Source organism: Salmo salar, chromosome 19, assembly GCF_965601325.2.
Source record: "Salmo salar chromosome 19, fSalSal1, whole genome shotgun sequence".
NCBI lineage: Eukaryota > Metazoa > Chordata > Actinopteri > Salmoniformes > Salmonidae > Salmo > Salmo salar.
The window spans coordinates 8,696,773-8,723,323 of record NC_138309.1 but is presented as its reverse complement, the minus strand read 5'-3'; the positions used below and the strand labels follow the sequence as shown (position 1 = coordinate 8,723,323).

General features: G+C 43.0%; 2 protein-coding genes across 4 annotated transcripts in view; one reads left to right on the top strand and one right to left on the bottom strand.

Annotated features, from left to right (window-relative positions):
* The window catches only part of LOC106578380 (phosphatidylinositol 5-phosphate 4-kinase type-2 alpha), a 34,964-nt gene extending 16,548 nt beyond the window's left edge, over positions 1 to 18,416 (bottom strand). For 2 of the 3 annotated variants that reach the window (XM_082965593.1, XM_082965594.1), the window contains exon 1: positions 17,425 to 18,416. In XM_082965593.1, coding sequence (XP_082821719.1) covers positions 17,425 to 17,565 — 141 coding nt within the window. In that variant the 5' untranslated portion in view covers positions 17,566 to 18,416. The remainder of the gene's footprint in view (positions 1 to 17,424) is intronic. The other variant, XM_082965595.1, reaches the window with a different exon arrangement.
* A 2,142-nt stretch (positions 18,417 to 20,558) lies between these two features.
* Positions 20,559 to 23,189, top strand: LOC106578391 (armadillo repeat-containing protein 3). Its single transcript, XM_074112238.1, is given in 10 exon segments — positions 20,559 to 20,564; positions 20,696 to 20,743; positions 20,917 to 21,031; positions 21,748 to 21,873; positions 22,072 to 22,140; positions 22,338 to 22,379; positions 22,382 to 22,503; positions 22,610 to 22,649; positions 22,652 to 22,803; positions 23,016 to 23,189. Coding segments are annotated over 10 exon segments (894 nt in total).
* Positions 23,190 to 26,551: the final 3,362 nt, after the last annotated feature.

Below are 26,551 nucleotides of genomic sequence, written 5' to 3'. Positions count from 1 at the left end.
TGGCCTCCACGTGGCTGTATGACCTCCCTACAACGCCTGGGCATGCTCCTGATGAGGTGGCGGATGGTCTCCTGAGGGATCTCCTCCCAGACCTGGACTAAAGCATCCGCCAACTCCTGGACAGTCTGTGGTGCAATGTGGCGTTGGTGGATGGAGCGAGACATGATGTCCCAGATGTGCTCAATTGGATTCAGGTCTGGGGAACGGGCGGGCCAGTCCATAGCATCAATGCCTTCCTCTTGCAGGAACTGCTGACACACTCCAGCCACATGAGGTCTAGCATTGTCTTGCATTAGGAGGAACCCAGGGCCAACCGCACCAGCATATGGTCTCACAAGGGGTCTGAGGATCTCATCTCGGTACCTAATGGCAGTCAGGCTACCTCTGGCGAGCACATGGAGGGCTGTGCGGCCCCCAAAGAAATTCCACCCCACACCATGACTGACCCACCGCCAAACCGGTCATGCTGGAGGATGTTGCAGGCAGCAGAACGTTCTCCACGGCGTCTCCAGACTCTGTCACGTCTGTCATGTGCTCAGTGTGAACCTGCTTTCATCTGTGTAGAGCACAGGGCGCCAGTGGCGAATTTTCCAATCTTGGTGTTCTCGGGCAAATGCCAAACGTCCTGCACGGTGTTGGGCTGTAAGCACAACACCCAGCTGTGGACGTCGGGCCCTCATACCACCCTCATGTTTCTGACCGTTTGAGCAGACACATGCACATTAGTGGCCTGCAGGAGGTCATTTTGCAGGGCTCTGGCAGTGCTTCTCCTGCTCCTCCTTGCACAAAGGCGGAGGTAGCGGTCCTGCTGCTGGGTTGTTGCCCTCCTACGGCCTCCACGTCTCCTGATGTACTGGCCTGTCTCCTGGTAGTGCCTCCATGCTCTGGACACTACGCTGACAGACACAGCAAACCTTCTTGGCACAGCTCGCATTGATGTGCCATCCTGGATGAGCTGCACTACCTGAGCCACTTGTGTGGGTTGTAGACTCCGTCTCATGCTACCACTAGAGTGAAAGCACCGCCAGCATTCAAAAGTGACCAAAACATCAGCCAGGAAGCATAGGAACTGAGAAGTGGTCTGTGGTCCCCACCTGCAGAACCACTCCTTTATTGGGGGTGTCTTGCTAATTGCCTATAATTTCCACCTGTTGTCTATTCCATTTGCACAACAGCATGTGAAATTTATTGTCAATCAGTGTTGCTTCCTAAGTGGACAGTTTGATTTCACAGAAGTGTGATTGACTTGGAGTTACATTGTGTTGTTTAAGTGTTCCCTTTATTTTTTTGAGCAGTAATTAATATATATATATATATATCACTTGGGTCCTGTTTCAGTAATAATCAAATCAGACATTCTTGTTGCGTGTCTGATAATCTACCATTTATATAGGAGTGGTTAAATCATGGTAATGGTCCTCTGAATATATCAAAAAAAGTTTTGTACACTTCCACCGATATGCCATACAGCCCTGGAGTTTTCCCCCGCCTTAAAGGCTTTAATTGCATCAAGAAGTTCCTCCTCTGTAATTTGGCCTTCACATGAGTCTTTCTGTACAGATGTTCATTTTACATTATTATTAGGAAAAAGATCCATACAATTAGTTCCAGTTAGAGGAGATGGAGGAGACTGAAACGAAAACATATTCTTAAAGTACTTTACTTCCTCTTTCAAAATATCATTCGGTGAATCATGCGTGACTCCATCATTTATAACAAGTTTCAATACATTTTTTTTGGTAGCATTTATATATTGAAGATTGAAAAATAAATTTGGTGCATTTTTTCCCATATTCCATCCAGTTCGCTTTATTTTTATAATATATTACACTGGATCTTTCTTGAATAAGTTCCTCCATTTATTTTTCCTCTAACTTATTCTGTGCCTCTATGGTACAGTTTTTATTGCTATATAACTGTGCTGTTAGTCCTTCAAATTTCCTTTGTTAATATGGACTCTTTTGATCTAAATTGCTTTTTTTTTTATAGATGAGTACTGAATTGCACGGCCTCTAAAGGCACATTTTAAAGTGTCCCATACAGTAAGGGGATCTGCCGTACCTATGTTATGTCTGAAAAAGTCAGTTATAAATTCTTCTGTCCTAGTTCTAAACAATATCATCATCTAGTAGGCTTTGATTAAATTTCCAATATCCTCGCCCACGTGGAAATTCTGTAAGAGTAATATATGTCAATTATGTGATGATCTGACCGCATTCTGTCCCCTATCAACACTTTTGAAACTTTTGGTGCCAGAGAGAATGGCATAAGAAAGTAGTCAAGACGACTAGCTCGATTAAGCCTCCGCCATGTATATGTCACTAGGTCAGGGTAATTAAGTCTCCATATATCCACTAATTCCAATATATCCATGACATTCATGATTTCCTTAAGTGCCTGAGGGTGATAGTTTGTAGTGTGATTTCCTTTGCGGTCCATAGAGGTATTTAAGACCGTATTAAAATCTCCCACAATAATAATAATAATAATAATAATAATAATATAGTCTAGTGTTGCTTGTAGAGTTGATAAATTCTTATATATATTTTCAAAGAAGCTTGGATCATCATTATTTGGTCCGTATAGGTTAATAAGCCACATCTGTTTATTGTCCAATAACATATTTAAAATAATCCATCTACCTTGATGATCTGTTTGGACAATTTGCACATTTGGATCAAAATAACTGTTAATTAAAACCAACACCCCTTTTGAATTTCTTTGCCTATGGGAGAAATATATTTCGCCCCCGCAGTCCTTTTTCCACAAAATTGCAACTAAAATTGTTGAATGAGTTTCCTGTAAACAATAGATATGGTATTCCTTCTCTGATCGTCTTTTCTTATTATCGGCTAAGCTATTACCGTTGTAAGTGGCTATACTTATTTCACCACTTACCGTAATGAGACAACTTTGAACTCTATTTATCAAAATATATGTTTGTAAACGTACCATTAAAAAGTAACATGATGATTGAGTGTCTATATAACTGTACCATGATATTTGCATTGCCACTAAGTAAACCTCCAATTGGTCCACACTATTCCACCCACTAAAAGCCCTCCCCATCCCGAGTTGGGTTGTCATCCCAATGCCCGGCAGACCACCCCCGACCCCCTTGGATCCCATAGCCCTGAACAGACTGGGATCCATCTTTGGAAAAGAGCACACAGTGCCATTTACAGATCAGAAGTAGATCAACCGCCAAATGCATTTCCATCACCCTCACCTCGATTTGTATTATCTATAGCTATCAAAAAAATATATATAATTTAAAAAAAATATATATATATAAAACATTTGTAAAAGATATATATATATTTAAAAAATCCTGTTTCTTAATTTCCATAATTAGCTATTAATATTTGTAGTAATGTAGGCAATTTATGCAAAGGATTTGCAAGCGTGTGCAAGCAAAGCGGCCTACAAACCTGACTCAGTTACACCACCAGGAATGGGCCAAAATTCACCCAACTTATTGTAGGAAGCTTGTGGAAGGCTACCCGAAACGTTTGACCAAAGTTAAACAATTTAAAGGCAATGCTACCAAATACTAATTGAGTGTATGTAAACTTCTGACCCACTGGGAATGTGATGAAAGAAATTAAAGCTGAAATAAATCATTCTCTGTATGTGTATCTCACACACACACTACCGTTCCAAAGTTTGGGGTCATTGTTAATGTTGTAAATGACTATTATAGCTAGAAACGGTTGATTTTTTATGGAATATCTACATAGGCGTAGAGGCCCATTATCAGCAACCATCACTCCTGTGTTCCAATGGCACGTTGTGTTAGATAATCCAAGTTTATCATTTGAAATGGCTAATTGATCATTAGAAAACCCTTTTTCAACTATGTTTGCACAGCTGAAAACTGTTGTTCTGACTTAAGCAGCAATAAAACTGGCCTTCTTTAGACTAGTTGAGTATCTGGAGCAATGGAGTGAAGAGGTGACTCCGGGATGCTGGCCTTCTAGGCAGAGTTGCAAAGAAAAAGCCCTCTCTCAGACTGGCAAATAAAAATAAAAGATTAAGATGGGCAAAATAACAGACACTGGACATTATCCTGGAGTCGCCTCTTCACTGTTGACGTTGAGACTGGTGTTTTGCAGGTACTATTTAATGAAGCTGCCAGTTGAGGACTTGTGAGGCGTCTGTTTCTCAAAACTAGACACTAATGTACTTGTCCTCTTGCTCAGTTGTGCACTGGGGCCTTCCACTCCTCTTTCTATTCTGGTTAGAGCCAGTTTGCACTGTTCTGTGAAGGGAGTAGTACACAGCGCAATTCTGTTGCCGTGGAATTGCCCAGAGTCGATTCTATAGTCCATTTCTGTGAGAACTTGATAAAAAAAAAAAGTGCAATAGCTAAGCGTTTATGTTGTAATCCAATATAGACGAAAAGTATCGGTATCATATCATTCTGTTTTAATAGGCGGTGGGCCAATATGCCCCTGTCATGTGGGATTGATGCCTGCATCTCTCGCCTAATGCTGAAGGATCCAACAACAGATGGTGTAGAATATGGTCTCAGCAGGACTCTCCTCCGCCTCTAGACCAAATGAGGTGTGATAACATCCGGGAAGAGAGCATGCAAGAGAGAGATGCAGCATGGCACAGGAGGAAAGGAGACAAGAGGAGAGACAAGAGGAGAGACAGAGAGAGAGAGAGAGAGAGAGAGAGAGAGAGAGAGAGAGAGAGAGAGAGAGAGAGAGAGAGAGAGAGACTGTCAGTGATGTGGGGTGCCAGGTAACAACGTTACTCAGAGACTGTCAGTGATGTGGGGTGCCAGGTAACAACGTTACTCAGAGACTGTCAGTGATGTGGGGTGCCAGGTAACAACGTTACTCAGAGACTGTCAGTGATGTGGGGTGCCAGGTAACAACGTTACTCAGAGACTGTCAGTGATGTGGGGTGCCAGGTAACAACGTTACTCAGAGACTGTCAGTGATGTGGGGTGCCAGGTAACAACGTTACTCAGAGACTGTCAGTGATGTGGGGTGCCAGGTAACAACGTTACTCAGAGACTGTCAGCATCCTGTGTACATCAGAAGTAGTCCCCACATCACAAACCTCTATTTCACACACATTACAAAGGCAGGAAAGACGACAATGCCCATACACACACCTACACTTCCATTCTCATTCCTGTAACTGATCAGATACACATGCAAAGGAGGTGGTGCTCTCCCTTATCAGAGGGGAGATGAGAGACATGACCTCTGTGAAAGTAGTCAGTCAGTCAGCCCCCCCTCCCCCCTCTCTCACACACACACACACACACACACACACACACACACACACAACCAGGAGGACAGCACAGAGGCAGGCAGCAATGTATTCTGGGGGTTGACGGTGACAGAATATAAACATCTCCCCTGAAGGAAGCAGGATTACTAGTCTCTCTGTCTAATTATATCATGGTGCATTCATATGTTCAGTCAGGCAGGCAGGATTTAGCCCAAAATGAAAAGAACCACTTAGAACAGCATTTCCCGGACCTCCAGGTTTTGAATACCCCAACAGGAGGTGTTCCAAATGGCACCCTATTCCCTTTATAGTACACTTTAAACCAGGGTCCAAGAGTAGGGCACTATAAAGGGAATAGGGTGCCATTTGGGATGCATCCTATTATTCTAGTCACTGTGTTCCTTGGCCTGTTCTTATCACCTCAGAGTGAAGCTGAGTGGTGCAGAGTGGAGCTCTCATGTTTATGTTGTGTTTAATCTCCTTCTCCTTTGATGATGGCTGTTATCTCTCTGCAGCGCGCTCTCTCTATCTCAGCATGGCCAACTATCACAGTTCCACTTCCTGTTCTTCGTTGCCTTGGTGACGGAGTCTGGGGTTTCCGCCTCGGAGCAGAGTGAGCGTGCTCCATGGCCCCAGTGGACAGGAAGTGGGAGAGGAACTCAGCACAGGGAGCCTAATTTCTCATAACACCGCTCCCTGACAGACCGACAGACGCACACCGCTCCCTGACTGACCGACAGACGCACACCGCTCCCTGACTGACCGACAGACGCACACCGCTCCCTGACTGACCGACAGACGCACACCGCTCCCTGACTGACCGACAGACGCACACCGCTCCCTGACTGACCGACAGACGCACACCGCTCCCTGACTGACCGACAGACGCACACCGCTCCCTGACTGACCGACAGACGCACACCGCTCCCTGACTGACAGACAGACGCACACCGCTCCCTGACTGACAGACAGACGCACACCGCTCCCTGACTGACAGACAGACGCACACCGCTCCCTGACTGACTGACAGACACACCGCCCTGACTGACATACAGCTGGCTGGTGTACCTGCTGACAGATCACTGTTACTTAAGTCAAGATAACATGTTGTTACATGTATGGTAGATTTAACAAGTACAACCAGTCTATACTCAAACAGAGCATGTAGGCTAGACATTTCTATGGTACAGTCACAGTACATAGGCCTACAATAGCAGTTGGTGCTTACTGCTTAGTGACTGATTTGATGTTTGTTTGACTATAAAAAGGGACAGATTTAGTAAGTGTACCTGGTATGTAATCTCTCCTAGTAGCACTAACAGAGATATACTGCTCTAAACCTGGATGACACCTGTCAAGGCTAGTGGATATATTGAGCACATGGACATCCAGCACATTTCATGAGTCAATTGTGTACAAATCAGGCATATCACATGAAAGGATGCAGAATGCGCAGTTAGGCTAGTTAGCAGTATTTCCACCACTGTGTGTCTTGGAACAAATAGTTTGATGTGATGAATCCAATAGGGTAAATCCTGTTCAATCTGACTTCTGCACCCCCCAACCGTAACATCTCAAAGACAGACAGACAACTCAGGCCTTGTGGTGGTTAACAATTCAGCCTGTTAGTCTCATTTCAGTCACCATCATGTGAAGAGAAACACGCATCACTGCGTTTAGTGTAGAATTCAATTATCGGTCTCCCTAAATCCCGTAAACCCACCTGCAGCCTCAAGTCAAGCGACAACCTGCTTCTCCACGCCCCCTGAAACAAACTGGGCTGCTTGGCGATATGGGCTTACAGCTCGACCACCCTCAGCGTCTAGAATGCCCTCCCGGACCACCTGAAGGTAGAGCTGGGCGATATATCGAATTCATTCAAATGAATGTTTTTGCTCAATATTCCAAATGCCTGCATCGCAAGAATAAAGTTTTTTTTTTTTTTTTTTTTAAGCGTTTATGTTCACTTGTCTTTTTGGTCTCGTTTCCTTTGCTCCTTCTGTGCACCTTCCCATTTACACCAGAAATCTGTATATAATGACGAGATGCACATGTCTCCGCCTGAACAATGGGAGTCTTTCTCCCAAAGGCAGGAAGTCAGGAGACAAGCTTAGGTCCAAAATAAACCCATTGGGCTTATTTGACAGATATTTGCCAGAGTGAAAACGCACGCGTCGCCTCTTTCTCTGGTTTACACACACACACACACACACACACACACACACACACACACACACACACACACACACACACACACACACACACACACACACACACACACACACACACACACACACACACACACACACACACACACCACACACACACACACACACACACACCCACACACACACACCAAGCCCTTCTCCATGCCACTGACAACAACAAAGATGAGAGATCACGTCTTCCTCTCTGACATGCGGTTTCAACGCGCTATTTGCATTTGAGGTTTGGTCCAACAGAATGGGTCATATGGACACAGAAACACAGAGACATTAATATACTGTAATAGAGGAGAAATAGAACTTTCTACTGACACTACTAAAACGAAAGTATCAATGAAAACTGAGTCTAGAAATGAAAGGTCAGTTTGTTGTGTGCAGCATTGCAGTACCAAGTACCGCTACCAGCATTTTAGCCAAAGACTGTTATACTAGCTGACTAGTCTGTTTTATAAACGCGCAATAAGCATAAAACACAAAATAAGGAATTGGGAACTCGTTCTCATTCTGATAAATAAGGAAGGATACTTTATTTCAACATCTGAACAAAGTGGACAGGCTAACATGCTGTTCAAACAGTTGGAGACAGACAGTATGGTGCGTTCATAACAACTCCACTGTTCTGCCTTGTTAGCTAGCAAAAAGATCCAAGTTGGCTAAACTTGACATATACAGGTTAGCTGGCTACTCACTAGCACGTGGGCTTATGCTTGAGATAATGTTTATATTAGACCTGTGTTCATTTTCTATAGCCAAATGCCTGTCACAAGAAATGAGTAATTATTACTGAATGTGCATAATGTTTTTATTTTGTATTTGTTATTTAGCAGATGCTCATATCCAGAGCAATTAGGGTTAAGTGCCTTGCACAAGGAACATCAGCTTTTTTTACCTAGTTGGCTCAGGGATTCGAACCAGCAACTTTTTGTTTATTGAACCAACGCTCTTAACCACTAAATGGTTACATTTGTAACAAAAAAGTGCATTTTCATCAACAGACTCGAAACCCAGATCAGTGATTGCAAAAAAGCAGGTTCAACTATTTTGATTAAATAATTGTCTAGTGAACAGGGAAAGGAAAGGGGGATACCTAGTCAGTTATACAACAATGCATTCAACTGAAATGTGTCTTCCGCATTTTAACCCAACCCCCCTGGGTCTTATGGTTGTGGAAGGCTTACGTTTAACTTAGGTATAACTTCACAAGCCCTGAATTCATTAGGATTATTGCTGACTGTTTGAAAATCGAGATATCTTGAATCGTCCCCCCCCCAAAAAAATGTAGATATGATTTTTAGGCCGTATCGCCCTGCCCTACCTTAAAAAGGAGCCTGAAGACTTTGTTCTTTAGGAAGGCTTTCTGTTGATAGCTGTGCTCCTTGGTGGCCTTGTCTCTTGTAGCGTCAGTGGTGTTCTTTATGTCAGTTTCCGTGGATAGTTGTTTTTTATTTTATGCACTGAGATTATTCTGTATAATGAAAAGCACTTTACAAATGTAATATATTAAATGATTAACCCTGTGTGTGGTTGTACTGTATTAGTACTAGCCTTTTCATGGGGGTATAGCCTAATTCTCTCTGACTGCCTGCCTGCAATAAATCAAATCAGGACCAATTTCACACGATCATACTAATTACACCCTCAGTTACATAAGATATACACACCCCACTAACACACCATTTCATGGTCTGTACCCTTTTCATATAGTACTTTTAAAGAAAATCAGGGGTATTTGTGACACTACTGTCATGGTTCAGGTTAAGGTATGCACCAATGATTAGAATGTGTTTGTTTTCTGCATAGAAAAGTCTTGGGCAGGCCTCCTAAGCGTTTAAAATGCAAACATGACTACACCGCCAAGATGGGGGGCCTCTAAAATTAAGCCGTGCCAACCGCTCTCCCTGCCACACCCACCACCTAACTAAAACCCGGGCCTCGCAGTCTATGATGATGTCATATGGATGAGTCTAACTTTAAAGCTTTGTTGGTGGTATGATTTCTTTGTGTGTGTGGGGAAAAAAACACGTGGCTAAAATGTCACATGCAGAGAAACTTGAATGGTCAATTCACCAGACATGTTTAGGGAGTAGCCAAGATAATGAGGCTCTAAAAGGTCGCAGATTACAACTGTATAGAAACCAGGGGACCTGGTTGGCCTTTAAACAATGGGACCACTACCTCATCAGCCTCTACTGTACATTAGCCTATTCATCATCACAGGCTGTAGACAGCATAGGCCCTATAGACAATCACCATTCAACATGACCTGTTCATTATTTTTATTACCTTTATTAAACTAGGCAAGTTGAACAAATTCTTATTTACAATGACGCCCTACTCCGGCCAAACCCTAACCCGGGTGTGCGTCGCCCTATGGGAATCATGGCAGGTTGTGATACAGCCTGGAATCAAACCAGGCTCTGTAGTGACGCCTCTAGCACTGAGATGCAATGCCACTCGGGAGCCCCATCACAATGTTAACAACTTGAATACAAGGAACCTGCCCTGCTCTTATCACTCCATGATTAACTAGATTACTCATTAGAGGTATAAATCATATTAGCAATAGAGTACATCTGTTTTATTAGTTCCTGGCTGATATGATGTGAGCGAGGAGAAAGGTCTGTATTGGCTAGGGGAGTATGAGGGTCCTGCCGGCTAAACTAAGCTAACTGCTAGCTAGGCTAAACCTGTGAGGCTATAAGGAAGGAACCCGTTCTGTTTCAGGGTCAGCAGCCCTGCAGTAGCTGTTCTTATTAAAACATTGCTAATTTAGCAGGCTCCTCTCACCTCCTTCCCTCCGCCATCTCTCTCATTACTCCCTTGTTTCCCCTTCACAGCAGAGGGTTAATGAGCACACACCACTAGGGCTGAGCTATGATAGGGAATGTACACATGCACTCTATTCGCTTCTCTTCTCGTGGGGGCTACTGTACACACATTGATAGGACATCGCATGACAACGAGGGCACACGTGTGCTGCAGCTTCAATATCTACTGTTGGTGGCTTAATGTGGCAATCAGCAGATGCTACGCCCATTTTTAGACTTAAATGAATTATATGTATGAAGACTTATAAATGCCTCATGAGCTTAGTTCAAAAAGGTTACATTTCTCCAGCCCCATCCCTCAGCTTCTTACCAAAACATGGGAGAACGCATTGTTATTGTTACAACTGCTGATCGCCAGTTTAAGCTATATTCAGTTTACATCAATGTCATGCAATGTCATCGTCTCCTCAGACATGACGCATAATATTTACTTCTGTTGTATGGCAAGCTACAGTCATATGCTGCAGAATCGTGTCTGAGAGACCGCATGCACACACACACACACACAGTGGATGTGCTTGTCTGGTCCCCGGGGACTCCAGGTACTTTGTGAGATCCCATCTATTCTGTTCTTCACCCATATTCACCACATATTAGTTGCAGGTCACTCCTGTGGCTATTAATAGAAACAGCCTCTTATGCAACACACAGACCCAGACAGTCACTGGCTCAGAGAGAGGGGGAATACTTTGATCATGTTTCGCTACACCCGCAATAACATCTGCTAAATATGTGTATGTGATTTGATTTTTAGCATTCCAAGCGTTACAGCACTCCACATCCATTCTCTCACTTCGTCTGCTTGGTTACTGACTGACTGTACATTCCTCTAGAGTCTTTCACTGATTTATAATGTAGAATGCTACTACACATCAAATTATCACTGAAATAGTACATGTCTACAACGTGCCCATTAGAGCCAACCGCTGTATGTATGATGATTCGCCAGAGATTTGTACTGACATTCTAGAGAGCTCCTGTCCATGGATGGAGCACTACAGGTCCCTGTTGTACGGCTGAGCTGCGTGTCAACAGTCAGTGTCTCTCTCTAAGCTAAGTCCTATATCCTCAAGGCCTTAAGACAGTAGGGATGTCTGAGGCTTTGGCTGTCAGACTGAGTTAGTTATCTCGCCACACAAGGAGATTAAGGATTATAGACCGAGATGTCTAGCTGCTGTCACTCATGCACTTCTACCAATCACACAGCTGGAAGGACCGAGGCACAGCGGAGGCTAGCACTTTAAAAATCACAAATGCAATTTGTGCTCAAACAACTACAGTAGAGGTGCTGCCGCAAATCAAGAAAAGCTCTCGAGCCAGGTAATCTAGTGACTTCTCTCTGTCCTTTCTACCATGGCCGTCTAGTGACTAACAATTGAATTGTCTAGTCCTGTCACTGGTTTCCCATGATACTAGAGCTGCAGGAATGCAGTGAGCTGGTGAGTTTCCAGGAAGTGCTAGTGAGTGGATGGGTTTGATTCATGTGTCCCTGAGGAGATAAGGGTTCTGTTTAGTTGCCTGCCTCAGTGTGTGTGTGTCTTGCCTCTGCACAGTTCTACTGGTGGACCACATTGTCAGGCCTCCCCTCTCTCCATTTCATTGTTCCGTCACTAGCAGACATTACATCTGAACCCTACTCAAACCTGGGGCATAGACATCAGCTCAAACACAATCAGCAGGCTTTCTATTTCTAACTATCGCCCTCACTAACTGACCAATTTAGAGCTTGTTGCAAGTCTGCAAGAAAGAGAAAGTCATTGCGACCATGAGGAGTTAAACTGTAAATCAAGCAGCTTCAGGCATAAAACATGGTTATCCGTCACCCTGTCAGGAAATGCAAAAAGAGCAGTTTGAACATGCAGGCTACGCCACATTGGCTGGGAATCAAACACAGATACTGTCTGTGTGACTAAAGTGGACAACATTAGCCCACTGAGCTAAAGCCTAGGGCATCAACTCTCTGGGAGCTAATTGAAGTATTCCTGTCACAGGTGTGGTCACAACATCACACAAGCCTGATGCAGTAAACTACCAGTGGGATAGAATACCATCTAGGCTAGGCTGTTGTGGTCATGACACACTTATTGTGTAACCTCCCTTGGTTCCCCTCCCTGGCTTAACAACGATATTAGTTAGGGGCAATTCCATGGTAACAGAATTATGCTGAAACGCAGATTTTTCACTAAAAAGATTTCACATACCATACAACTCTATGCACAATGACTACTTTGAACAATTTACACAGTCAATAAAATAAAAACATTTACTGGAAAAACTATACAGATGCAAGGTTTGGTAACAGACTTACGGTAAAATCTCCCTCAGTTCTATTCTGTTACCAAATGTATTTTTGTAATATTATTTTTTTATTTAACTAGGCAAGTCAGTTAAAAACAAATTCTTATTTACAATGACGGCCTAGTGGGTTAACTGCCTTGTTCAGGGGCAAAATTATAGATTTTTACCTTGTCAGCTCAGGGATTCGATCTAGCAACCTTTCGTTAACTGGCCCAACACTAACCACTAGGCTACCTGCTGCCCCGTATCTGTACAGTTCTTCCTGTAAATGTGTTTCCATAAAATGTTCTGTGTAAATTGTTAAAAGTAGTCCTTGTGCATAAATTCTATGGGTGGTTAAACTTTTAAAATCGATGTTTTTTGTTTGGTATACATTTTAAAGAGAAAAATCTGAGTCTCAGCATAATTCCATTACCATGTAATTGCCCTTCGGGCCTGTGCAGTGGAGAGCATAGCACAATCAAGGCTCTTTCCATGAGAGAGAGTGTGTGTGTGTGTGTCCCCTCTTCTCATTCACATTAGTAACCCTGCACCAAAAGAGACTGTTTTATTATAGAAGTTTGAGCTGGGCTGACCAGCCTCTGATGCAGCGTGAATGAGGGAGAACAACTGAGGGGGGTGGGGGGGGCTCAACATCTGTCTGGAACAGTAGAGGACCACCACATACACCACTAGAGAGATAGCGAGACCACCGTGTCTGGCCAACACTTCACTGTTAAGGCGTCAGCATGCTTCCGTTTGGCTGGCGCCTAGCCCAACTCAGCTAGCTGAACTGAAGGAGTGTTCTCTTGCATTCTCCCTTAAAAAGGCCTTTGTTTGGGACCTCCCGAATGGCGCAGCGGTGTTAGACACTGCATCGTAGTGCTAGAGTCTTCACTACAGATCAGGGTTAGATCCCGGGCTGTGTCGCAGCTGCGATGTCCTTATCCCATCGTGCTCTAGTGATTCCTTGTGGCGGCCGGGCGCATGCACGCTAACGTCGGTCGTCAGCTGTCAGTGTTTCCTCTGACACATTGGTGTGGCTGGCTTCCGGGTTAAGCGAGCAGTGTGTCAAGAAGCAGTGCGGCTTGGCAGGGTCGTGTTTTGGAGGACAAATGGCTCTCGACCTTCGCCTCTCCCAAGTTCGTATGGGAGTTGCAGCGATGGGACAAGACTAACTACCAATTGGATATCACAAAATTGGGGAGAAAACGGGGTGAATTTTTTTTGAAATAACAAAGAAAAAAAACTATGAAAAAAAATGAGCGTTTGAAAAATGAGAAAAAAGTGGCAATAGTACTGGTTGTCCATTTTGCAACACTGTAGCCAGTATAAACTTCCTCAAAATAGTCAGAATTCATTTTAGATAACTTAATAAATTGGTCATTCATTTTGACGTTTTTGCTGAAGAGATCTTAGTTGTGCAATTCTACATCTAACTAGAGGTCGACCGATTAATCGGAATGGCCGATTAATTAGGGCCGATTTCAAGTTTTCATAACAATCGGAAATCGGGAATTTTTGGCTGCCAAATTTTATATATATATACATATATATATTTTTTTAATTCACACACACACACACACACACACACACACACACACACACACACACACACACACACACACACACACACACACACACACACCTTTATTAAACTAGGCAAGTCAGTTAAGAACACATTCTTATTTTCAATGACGGCCTAGGAACTTTGGGTTAACTGCCTTGTTCAGGGGCAGAATGACAGATTTTTACCTTGTCAGCTCAGGGGTTCAATCTTGCAACCTTACGGTTAACCAGTCCAACGCTCTAACCACCTGCATTACATTGCACTCCACGAGGTTACGCGAATGCAGTAAGAAGCCAAGGTAAGTTGCTAGCTAGCATTAAACTTATCTTATAGAAAACAATCAGTCAATCATAATCACTAGTTAACTACACATGGTTGATGATATTACTAGTTTATCTAGCGTGTCCTGCGTTGCATATAATCGCTTAGGTATACGTTGCTCCAACCATAAACATCAAAGCCTTTCTTAAAATTAATACACAAGTATATATTTTTAAACCTGCATATTTAGTTAATATTGCCTGCTAACATTAATTTCTTTTAACTAGGGAAAATGTGTCACTTCTCTTGCAAACAGAGTCAGGGTATATGCAGCAGTTTGGGCCGCCTGGCTCGTTGCGAACTGTGAAGACTATTTCTTCCTAACAAAGGCAGCCGACTTCGCCAAACGGGGGATGATTTAACAAAAGCGCATTTGCCAAAAAAGCACAATCGTTGCACGACTGTACCTAACCATAAACATCAATGCCTTTCTTAAAATCAATACACAGAAGTATATATTTTTAAAACTGCATATTTAGCTAAAAGAAATCCAGGTTAGCAGGCAATATTAACCAGGTGAAATTGTGTCATTTTGCGTTCATTGCACGCAGTCAGGGTATATGCAACAGTTTGGGCCGCCTAGCTCGTTGCGAACTAATTTGCCAGAATTTTACGTAATTATGACATAACGCTGAGGGTTGTGCAATGTAACAGGAATAACGTTTTGTTTTCGAGATGATAGTTTCCGGATTCGACCATATTAATGACCTAAGGCTTGTATTTCTGTGTGTTATTATATTAGAATTAAGTCTATGATTTGAAAGAGTAGTCTGACTGAGCAGTGGTAGGCAGCAGCAGGCTCGTAAGCATTCATTCAAAATAGCACTTTCGTACATTTTGCCAGCAGCCCTTCGCAATGCATTGCGCTGTTTATGACTTCAAGAGTGTCAACTCCCAAGATGAGGCTGGTGTAACCGATGTAAAATGGCTAGCTAGTTAGCCAGGTGCGCGCTAATAGCGTTTCAAACGTCACTCGCTCTGAGACTTGGAGTAGTTGTTTCCCTTGCTCTACATGGGTAACGCTGCTTCAAGGGTGGCTGTTGTCGTTGTGTTCCTGGTTCAAGCCCAGGTAGGAGCGAGGAGCGGGACGGAAGCTATACTGTTACACTGGCAATACTAAAGTGCCTATAAGAACATCCAATAGTCAAAGGTATATGAAATACAAATCGTATAGAGAGAAATAGTCCTATAATTCCTATAATAACTACAACCTAAAACATCTTACCTGGGAATATTGAAGACTCACGTTAAGGAACCACCAGTGTTCATATGTTCTCATGTTCTGAGAAAGGAACTTAAACGTTAGCTTTTTTACATGGCACATATTGCACTTTTACTTTCTTCTCCAACACTTTGTTTTTGCATTATGTAAACCAAATTGAACATGTTTCATTATTTATTTGAGGCTAAATTGATTTTATTGATGTATTATATTAAGTTAAAATAAGTGTTCATTAAGTATTGTTGTAATTGTCATTATTACAAATAAATACATTTTTAAAAAGCGGCCGATTAATCGGTATCAGCTTTTTTTGGGCCCTCCAATAACCGGTATCGGCGTTGAAAAATCATAATCGGTCGACCTCTACATCTAACTAAGGTGTTTGGTGAAGTATCTTTCAATTAAAAAATGTGCATGATGATGAATCGTCTCTCGTTGAATGACAACAAAGACTTTATTGAAGAATCCCTACTGTTGACCAATCACCGACGAAGGGGCGTAGACTTCGGCGCCAAACTTTGGCTTGCGTCCTGAACAATTTCAGTCCGAACAGTCAAAAAAAATAAAAATCACTTAAGTCCAAAACAAACAAAAATGTCACAAAATGTCATAATATATGCACAAACTCTACCAAACTGTTCCGGCTGAGAAGCATGCGGACGCCTTTACAGTAACACAGCCAAGGTTTATTCTTGGGCTTCTTTTCTGTTTAATGTAATCTCTGGTTTACTCAGTTGGCTAGACTGGAGTAATCATTTCATGTCCATCTACTAAATAACCTCTACTCACTATTTAAAACTCCTCAGTTTATGTTTACATGGCATACAGTGAGTAAAAATGTCAATTATTTTAAACAGCCAGTGTAGCATTGCAGAGAGAATCTACTGAAATGCTGACATACCCAGAATATGGTGATCATTCACTCTTTGCCTAGCCACTCTTCCACAGACATATGCTAAAGAATTCAGCAAACTCTATTTGAGGTTTAGAACTTCAATGTTGTATCCAAAACAATAACAACGTTCTAGTAAAAATGCTAATTAGTATTTTATGTGATGAAACATGGGGACAGTGAGCCAACGTTAAGCTACATGGCTCTGACTGAGACTTCCTTCTGTGTACAGTGAATGACATAGAGGAAGGGACAGAGAGTGATGATAAGCTCTGACATGGAAATATCTGCTCTCTCATGACACTGGACCCTGGGAGCTCAGAGAGCTTATCCCACACACACACTCACTCACTCACAATCACACACACAGGGTAAGCTACTTAGTGTCACATTGACAATGCAAAATAGAACAGTTATCATAATATTAGTCTATCAGCAATTCACATTTACCCCAGGCAGTGTGGTATGTGGAGTAGGATAAATTACTCATGATATGGTTGACAATCTAGCCCAACACCATGAGAATGCCCACTTAGCTACCTAGTTAGTATTGCATTTCTGCCAAAGCTCTATTGAAAACCAACTAACGTTAAACTTCAATTCAAAATCAAGCCTAATGTGACCAGATGCTGATTTGCATTAACAGGACGATAACCACTGCTAGCCGTCATCGCTGATTTGCGCCTGCCAGTCTCTAGTATGGCAAGTCAACCACATTCTGACACATAGATGACACTATTGTTAGCTAGCTGAGCTTTAGGTTTAACTTAGTAGTAGCGTTACAGGGCCATGAAACATCGATTTGCCCACCACCAACCAACCCCAATGGACCGACTTACCGAATGGTTGACTCCCCACATAAGGACGCTGAGCAGAGGGTCACTGGCTCGGAAAAGCTTCACTTTCTGAGCCACAAAGTGTTTCTTCTTCGTCTTCGTCTTGCTCGCAATAGATGCGGCAATGCTGCTCGCTGTAGCCATCTTTAGTTACGTGAAATAGGCTGGATATCACTCAGTCAGTGACAGTTATTTATGGAGTTGGGAGAGTAGCCACTCAATGATCACCCTCCCTCTGCATTTAGCTTGCGAGCAAGCCGAAAACAACAGTATTTTCTGTATTACCTAGCCTCTCTAATTTGCATTAGCTTTTAGTTAGCTGGTTAACGAAATGACGGTCGTTGATAATGTATTGTAAAATATTAACGTTATTTCCTTCACTGTCAGCTAACGCACCACTAGCTCATTAACCCAACACTTCCCCCCAACATCGTAAGTCACCTCTTCCTTCCTCAAACTCCTCACCCCCGACACGACAGCCTCACCGAGTCGACGTCGTCACTTAGCATTGCTCTCTGGCTAACCAAGCAACTGACTGGACGCATCCAGGCAAAACATTTAGGAAGCTAACACCGCAATGGTCAAATAAAATAAAAACGTTAATGCAGCCTTAGCAATAATTTTTCCAACGAACTACACTAAAATGCCAACGCAGCTCGCCTGCCTACTGGTACTGCATACTCCTACCTAACGCTTTAGCAGAGCAGTGGCAGCACTGGCCAAAGCTAACGGTCGTTAGCTTGCTAACTAGCTAGCTATTCAGTCCTTTTGGTTTTTCTCCCTCCTACGCGTTCGTTGGTCAGCCTCGAAATATGACAGTGGCCCAACCGTTCCAGTGCCAAAGAGGAGAAATCTCAAATCTACGTTTTATCAAAACTGTTCTTTCCTACGATGCTTTCGGCTCGGTGTTGTACTGTCAACTGACAGCTCGAGGGAAGGATGACAGCCAGAGCGACATTCCCTCGTGCAGACAGATTGGACAATAGTAGCGTTCCAGGTAGCATAAATTGGCAGAAGCCTTGCGCTATTGAACACATTGTTGAATCCAGTGCTGCATTTATGTAGATTTTAGAGATTACAGATCTGTATCAGATATCTAAAAATACGGAAGTAATGTTTATCATTGCAAGAACCCCAGCAATATGACTTAACGTTATGATAATATGCGTCATGTAGGCGGCCTGGAACGTTCCCATTCGATTCAGTCTTTCACTCTGCTAATGTCGCGTTCAAGACCACTCAGAACACGGAACTAGGAATCCTCCGACTTCAGAAACACTGGCATCTTCCTACAGCTCCGACATTCTGACCTGAATATCACTGACGTCATGATTTGTCCTCGTTTTTTTCCAAGTTCCCAGTTGTCTTGAAAGCACAATGATACCCGAGTTTCCCACTTGGGATGTATCAGAATCAACCAACAGGAAGCTCCACGTAAATAACTTACATGACGTGAACGCGGCATGAGCCCTTTTTTTATCCATAGTTCACAGTGTTCTTGAACGCACCAACACACTGCAGTCCAACCTCCTCAAGTATGGTCTCTCTCTCGCCCTCTCTTTAGTGTAATTCCCTTCCTCAAATAAAATACTGTATTCATACAAAATGTGACACATTTTAGAAAAAGGACATTGATAAATGCTGGTCCTTTTTATTTTAAAGTAATATTATCAGCCGTGTGCATGTGTGTGTGTGTGTGTGTGTGTGTGTGTCTATGTAGGCTACTGTATGCATGTCCCTTTGCAAACCTTAATAATACATAGTGAAAAGCTATAAAATATCTGCACACCCCCATCCCCTAATCTTGAACCTTTATTTGAGATTAATCTGTATCACTCAGGGCAGGCAGGCCGCTGACAATGACAGTGTCCCGCATGGCCAGAGGTGCTTTAATGCTTTTAGAGGTCGTTTGGGTGTTTTGGTGCAGAGCAGTGCAGAGTGTGCTGTTTCCAGCCGCTGTGCTGTGTCAGGGCGTCGTTGTGGTGGAGGAAGCCCCGCTCTGTCTGCTGGTGATGATGTGGAGCTCATTTGGTTTATGACTCACCCTCCTCATGCCAGGAGCCTCTTGTGCTGCTGTGGGAGACAGGCAAGCCAACTCTTAAAGGCACAGCCACACCATTACGACTGAATAGAATATAATTGAAAGTGGGTGTGGGTGACATTCAGACAGTAAAATAAATACAAAACAGCAAAATGACACACATGTATATTGCCCTATATGAAGGTAAACCAATAATCCCTAACCAAACAGTTCATAAAATGTTCAGGTTGTTATTTTAATGCAAAATTAGTCTCCAAGCCACTAAAAATGCAGGTAAGCTTTGCAAATTGTCTTTTTGTGTTAGCAGTGTTAACTGTACAAGCAGTGCATGCAAAATAAGGCTACAGGGCAAATATTATCATCTGCTGTGTGAAATGTAAATTGTTCTTTGTGTTGCGAAGGCATGCAAAGCTAACATCTTGCTGAGGATGTTGGCAAATGACCAGAACAACCAGTTGATAAAAAGCCACAGTATGTGATTTGCAGGAATTAACTGATGAAATATAGTCTATCTTGATTTTGTATGACGGTCATCATCAAATAAAGGACCTACCTACTCTATCGTTTTTGTTGCACATTCCATGCGCACCACTTCAAGTGCCAATTGCATGTGAAAATGTCATGGGATGCATTTTATTGTTTATGTTTTGGCTAGTGGTCCAATCCATATAATTAGGAATTAAAATACAAATCTTTATTATTCACATAAAAGAGTGTGGCACATTCTAAACCAAAGGCTTTCCTTCATTTCATGAAAATCTTCCAACTTCTGGCTTCCAGTTTGGACCACACACACAAAAAAACATAGAACTAAGAATTAGATAGGATCTCTATGACTAAAACTATGTGGCATTCGTCGTCTTGGAATAAAATGTTAAACTTGCTTTCCAAAACATAATTTGCTAGCTAGCTAACAGACTAGCTGAAAACCTGTATGCAAGATACCTAGGTACTGATCGTCCGCGGACTTGAACAACAGGTAAGAAACGGTTAATTATTCAAATGGTAATCAGGAAGGTCATCATAAATTTCCTAAAAGCAACCTCATTTGGACGTCCTGGGTAATTGTGTTAGCAAGCTCTCTTACAACCTTAGCATGCAGGTTAGTTAACACGTTAGTTAACAAGCTAAGTTCAGCCAGTGCATGCCAAAGTTGACACCCATGTAAACATTGACAGCATGTTATAAATGGGTAAATAAGTTTTCTGAAAAATATGTTGTTTGTATTTTCAGGATGGGAAGAAAATTTAGAAAGAGAGTGAGCCTCCATCTAAGGATCTGGTAAGAAGATTAAGATATGTGGTGGCGGGGGTCAATTTAATGAGAAGTCAAGCAACTTAATCTCTGCCTCTGTCAATTAAATTCAAAGGGCTTTATTGGCATGGGAAACACATGTTTACATTGCCAAAGCAAATGGAATAGTCTCTCTCTTCTTCTCCTCTCTAGTTTGCTAGTTTGACACCCTGCCGATCAAGAGTAAGAAGGCAGCCCCTGTGGTCCTCATGCTCAATTCCCCTGAAGAGGTTTTGGCTAAAGCTTGCTAAGCCATCCACAAATTTGCAGGGAAAGGTGTTTTTACCCTTGATGTTGCTGAGAGAACTAACGTCTTAGCAATATGGTATCCTTTCTTCATTGAAATAATCACATTATCTGAAAAAACTGGATTGTGGAAAGCTGTGGAATGAAAGCGATATATTAATTTGAGCCTGGACCAAAGCTTGGGAGCAGCTTACCTATTGAGCATAAAGCCCTATCTATCTATCTATCTATCTATCTATCTATCTATCTATCTATCTATCTATCTATCTATCTATCTATCTATCTATCTATCTATCTATCTATCTATCTATCTATCTATCTATCTATCTATCTATCTATCTATCTATCTATCTATCTATCTATCTATCTATCTATCTATCTATCTATCTATCTATCTATCTATCTATCTATCTATCTATCTATCTATCTATCTATCTATCTATCTATCTATCTATCTATCTATCTATCTATCTATCTATCTATCTATCTATCTATCTATCTATCTGTCTGTCTATCTGTCTGTCTGTCTGTCTGTCTGTCTGTCTGTCTGTCTGTCTGTCTGTCTGTCTGTCTGTCTGTCTGTCTGTCTGTCTGTCTGTCTGTCTGTCTGTCTGTCTGTCTGTCTGTCTGTCTGTCTGTCTGTCTGTCTGTCTGTCTGTCTGTCTGCATCTCTTTCTCTCTTGCTCTTTCTCAATCTCTCTCTCCACCATCTATCTCCCTGTCTCTCTGTCTCCCCATGGTGGTAGGTGATGAAAACAGGAGCTCTCTGCTGGGGCTGGGGACAGTGGAGCCTCTGTCTCATCTCATATCCCACGAAGACAAGCTGGTCCACCACAACGCCTTCATGGCCCTGGGGGTCATGGCTGCCAACAGTAAAGGAACCCTTCTCTAGCTACTGCTGTAGGATAGTAACAACTACTGATATAGGATTAGTAACACAATGCAGTAACGAAATCAGTTACGAAATCAACACACAGGTCGGTCACACTGTACACAGTGGTGAATTGTGGCTGAAGACAAGATTGTTGCCAGAAACATTAGGTCATTTCGGATTCTGCTCTGTTTGAAATGTGATATAAAAAAAATTCTGAAGAAACTGGATGTCATTCCTTCTGTCATCGGAAAGCTGTCACCTGAAAGTATGCTTTGGCTGAGCGTTTGGTGGCGGCGTGGCTCTCATATCTTCTTGAGTATCAATCATATGTTTCCACCAGTCATTAAATCATTGTGACATTTCACATTTCATTGTATCTGTCTGTATCTGTGTGTATCTTTCTGTGTGTGTGTGTGTGTGTGTGTGTGTGTATGTGTTTATATGTGTGTGTTCCTGTGCCAGAGGATGTGGTGGTCCGTGAGTTGTGCCTGGCCTCCCTGTTGGTGGCTTCAACTGTAAGGTCCAGATCTCGGACCAGGAAGGACTAGAGCCGCTCATACAGCTGCTATCCATCCCTGATCCTGATGTCAAGAGGAACTCTGAGGAGTCTATCTACAACCTGGTGCAGGTGTGTGTTTTGTGTGTGTGACCGATGGGGCTTGAACTCAAGTCTCCTGCTCGCCACGAGACTATATTAGCCTGTTGAGCTAAAGCCCCATTTTACATGTGTGTAGGACCTCCCCAGCCGCGTGTCTGTGCATGAGATGAATGGCGATTTCCTCTCCTGTAGCTGTTGAGATCTGATTTCCCGGGTCATTTAGCAGTTTGTCTGAGGACCCCGGCAAGCGTAACCATGGATAATAACACACAGGTCACCTTCAGGGAGAAGCATGGCTTTGACAGGCTGCTGGAGTTCCTCTGCAACAAGGTCTGTGCGGGTCATATATTTATATTTATCACATACTTGAAAGTACTGTACTTGTGAAGTATTTAACATGCTCTTGATCGAACTTGTAGTTTGATCTTTCTATTGAATTCATTCTACCAGGTAAACAAAATCAAGCAAAGCTCAAGTATTTTAAAGAATTTGACTCATTCCTTGTGTTTGTGTCTTGTAGTTGTTCAGTGATCTGCATGTAGCAGCTGGTACAGGTGGTCTCTATCTGTTTGGAGGACAGAGACCGTCTCCAGCTGATCCATGAGACTGGAGGTCTCCAGAGGTTACTGCAGTTCATCACCACTCCCAACATGCTGGACATTCAGACACACGTTGTCAAGGCCATCTCCAGGGTGCCTCAGAGCTGCAAGGGCTAAGTGTGTGTGTATGTCCACCCCCGTTATCTCTTCATTTTATTTCATTAAATAAGTGTCATTGGCTTAGTTCAGCAGCTCCATCACATGATTCCCGGTATGGTGGCTCACGCTGTGGTCATTCTCACCAACATGGCCGAACAGGAATTCCTGCACGGCAGCATCCTGTCCCACGGGGTCATGACCGCCCTCCTGGAGCCGCTGCAGTCTGTGCACACACACACCCTTGTCAGAGCCATGCAGGCCCTCACCGCTCGCCTGCGACGCTGAGGAACAGGCAGACATGAGTGTGTCTTTGCCCGTAGTGTGGGTTTCAAATCTGGGTCAAATACATCAAATTCTTGAGTTTTCCCGGTACGATGGAACCAATGGAATATTCCCAAAGTACAAACTCCCTCCTCTCATTCCAACTCTTCCTGTTTAGCTGAGGAATGAGGAAGGCCTTGTCCCATTGGTCAAACTGCTACGGTCCAATCACAGGAGGTATGCCACAATGCATGCTGGGCTATCAGCGTGTGCACCAACAATGCCATGGAAATGTGCAAGCTGGGGTGAGTGTGGACGTGTTTAACTATACATGTAGGGACCAGAAGTACCCACAAGAATAGTAAACTAACACAAATTGAACCAACTGGGGTTATTTTGTTAGTCCCCACAAGGTCAAATGCTTTTTCTAGGGGGTTTAGGGTTAAGGTTAGGGTTAGAATTAGGGTTAGGGTCTAGGGTTGGTTTTAGCATTAGGTTTAAGGTTAGGTTTTGGGGTCAGGGTCAGGGTAAGGCTTAGGGGTTAGGGAAAATAGGATTTTGAATGGGACTGAATTGTGTGTCCCAACAAGGTTAGTTATACAAGAGAGTGTGTGTCTGTGCGTGTGTGGGTTGTGTTTTCCATTATTAAATGGCTTTGGCTTCCATACAATACCACAGATGGATAGCTAGTCAGTCGTACAACTTAATGATTGCAACTGAAATGTGTCTTCTGCATTTAACCCAACCCTTCTGACATTTCAAGACAGATTGCATAATGAAATGCTTTTGTGATTCTAATCACCAGAGAGGTAGGAGGGTTTTAGTGGTGATCCACAGGAGAGATTTACTAAGCTACCAGCAGATGGCAGTATAGCTCTGTAATATTTTTTTTTTTTAGCTCTGTAGTAGTTGCATTTAGTGTCTGCTCTGAAGTTGTGTGTTGATCTGTGTGCATTGTGTAGGACACAATTGTTTATTTTGTTTGTGTGTGTTCTGTATGTTTGGTGTGTTTGTCCATGCGTGTGTGTGTGTGTGTGTGTGCACATGTGCGTAGACTCCAACCTGTCTCTCGAATACAGCCTGTCCAACACACTGGCCTCCAAGGACATCACTATGGACGGCTTCTTCGACCCCGGACAGTAAGGGAGGACTGTGTGTGTGTAACATCTCAGCACTACCTCCTCCATTCTCTCGCTCTCTCTGACTCTATCTCTCTCTCGCTCTATATCTGTCTGTCTGTCTGTCTGTCTGTCTGTCTGTCTGTCTGTCTGTCTGTCTGTCTGTCTGTCTGTCTGTCTGTCTGTCTGTCTGTCTGTCTGTCTGTCTGTCTGTCTGTCTGTCTGTCTGTCTGTCTGTCTGTCAGGCTCGTTCTGGCCAGAGGACATTTACTCTAGAGGATCTGCCGAAACAGCCAGTCAACCAGCGATGGCCTGTCATTGCTATTAACGCCAAACCCTCCGATGTGTGAGTATATCATCGCTCACACCAACCCAATGACAAGTACAGTTTTTGACTTAACCGGGTGTTTGAGTCCTTAGTTTAGGGCTGATATATCTGCGTAGCTGTCACGTTCTGACCTGTAAAGGTGTTATTTGTTAGTGTTTAGTATGGTCAGGACGTGGCAGGGGGTATTTTGTTTATATGTTTCGGGGATTGTTAGTCTATGTGTATAGACAAGGGGTGTTTGATTAGAGTGGTCTAGAGTTTTGGTATATGTTCTAGGTTAGGGCATTTTCTATGTTTATTCTAGTCACTCTGTTTCTATGTGCAGTTTTGTTCTTGACCTTCAATTGGAAGCAGCGGCTCCTCGTTGCTTCTGATTGAAGGTCCTATAATTAGGGGTTTGTTTGTATTGTGGGTAGTTGTATTCTGTTTTGTGCTTATCACCTCACAGAACTGTTAGTGTCATTTCCGTTAATTGTATATTTGTTTCTACTTCTATATTAAAAAAAAGAAGATGAGTATACACTTCCCTGTTGCGTCTTGGTCCTCCACACACACGACACGCGTTACAGTAGCTTGTAGAGTCCCTCTTTTATATTTTTCTGGACCTCTCACTGCCCAGGGCTGTGTTCCAAAACTCTTCAAACTCTGGACCTCCTCTCATTTGACATAGCATTGTTTGCACTCCCCTCAGTGTGTCTGGTCTATGAGCCCTGACTCTGAAAGCCATCTGATCTTTCTTCCGCTGTGCCATTCACCTCTCCTGTCATTCTCCTGTAAAGATAATACTTTTTTTAATTGCAGCTGCAGAGTTTTAAAACAGCCTATCACGCGAATATTGTTGCTTTAAATCAGTGCACGCGTGAGCCCTCTTGTAGTCTTTCTTCATCAACTCTTTTTCAAATTGCATCCAAAATATATAATCCTGTTCAGTGGTGATTTTAGCATGTAAATCTTGGTCGTGTCACGTCCTGACCATTGTAAGAGGTAATTTGCCATAGTGGAGTGGTCAGGGCGTGACAGGTGGTTGTTTTGGGCTTTTCTGTTTCTAGGTGGGATCGTGCTAGAATTCTATTTCTATGTTTCGTTTTCCATGTTTTGGCCGGGTATGGTTTCCAATCAGAGGCAGGTGTCTTTCGTTGTCTCTGATTGGAAGCCATACTTAGGCAGCCTGTTTTCCTTTGGGGTTTGTGGGTAGTTGTTTCCGTTTAGTCTAGTGTACCTGACGGGACTGTTGTTGGTCGTTTGTTGTTAAAATGTATTTATTAAAGACAAAGAATGAGCACTATGCACGCTGCGCCTTGGTCTCCATTCAACGACCCCTATGACAGGTCGGGCAAAACAAAAACAAAAAAGTGGGATGCATGCCAGCAAAGCCACTACACAACACCACACAAAATACTACATTAATTGCAGTATAACCTTGACAAACGGTGCCCACAAACTGTTAGGGCCTACATAAAGCAGTCCCAACATCTTACCACTGCTACACCTGGCTATCAGCGGAGCCTTGTCTGGCAGCGAAACAGTTAATTCAGCCTCATTTACTGCCTTTAAAAAAAACCTAGCTGATATGGCTGACTTGCTTAAACAAATGTGGTTTCTACTGACAATTGAGATTTGTACAAACTATGTTCATAAGGGGATGACAAGCGGATAAGAGGCAATCTGTAATT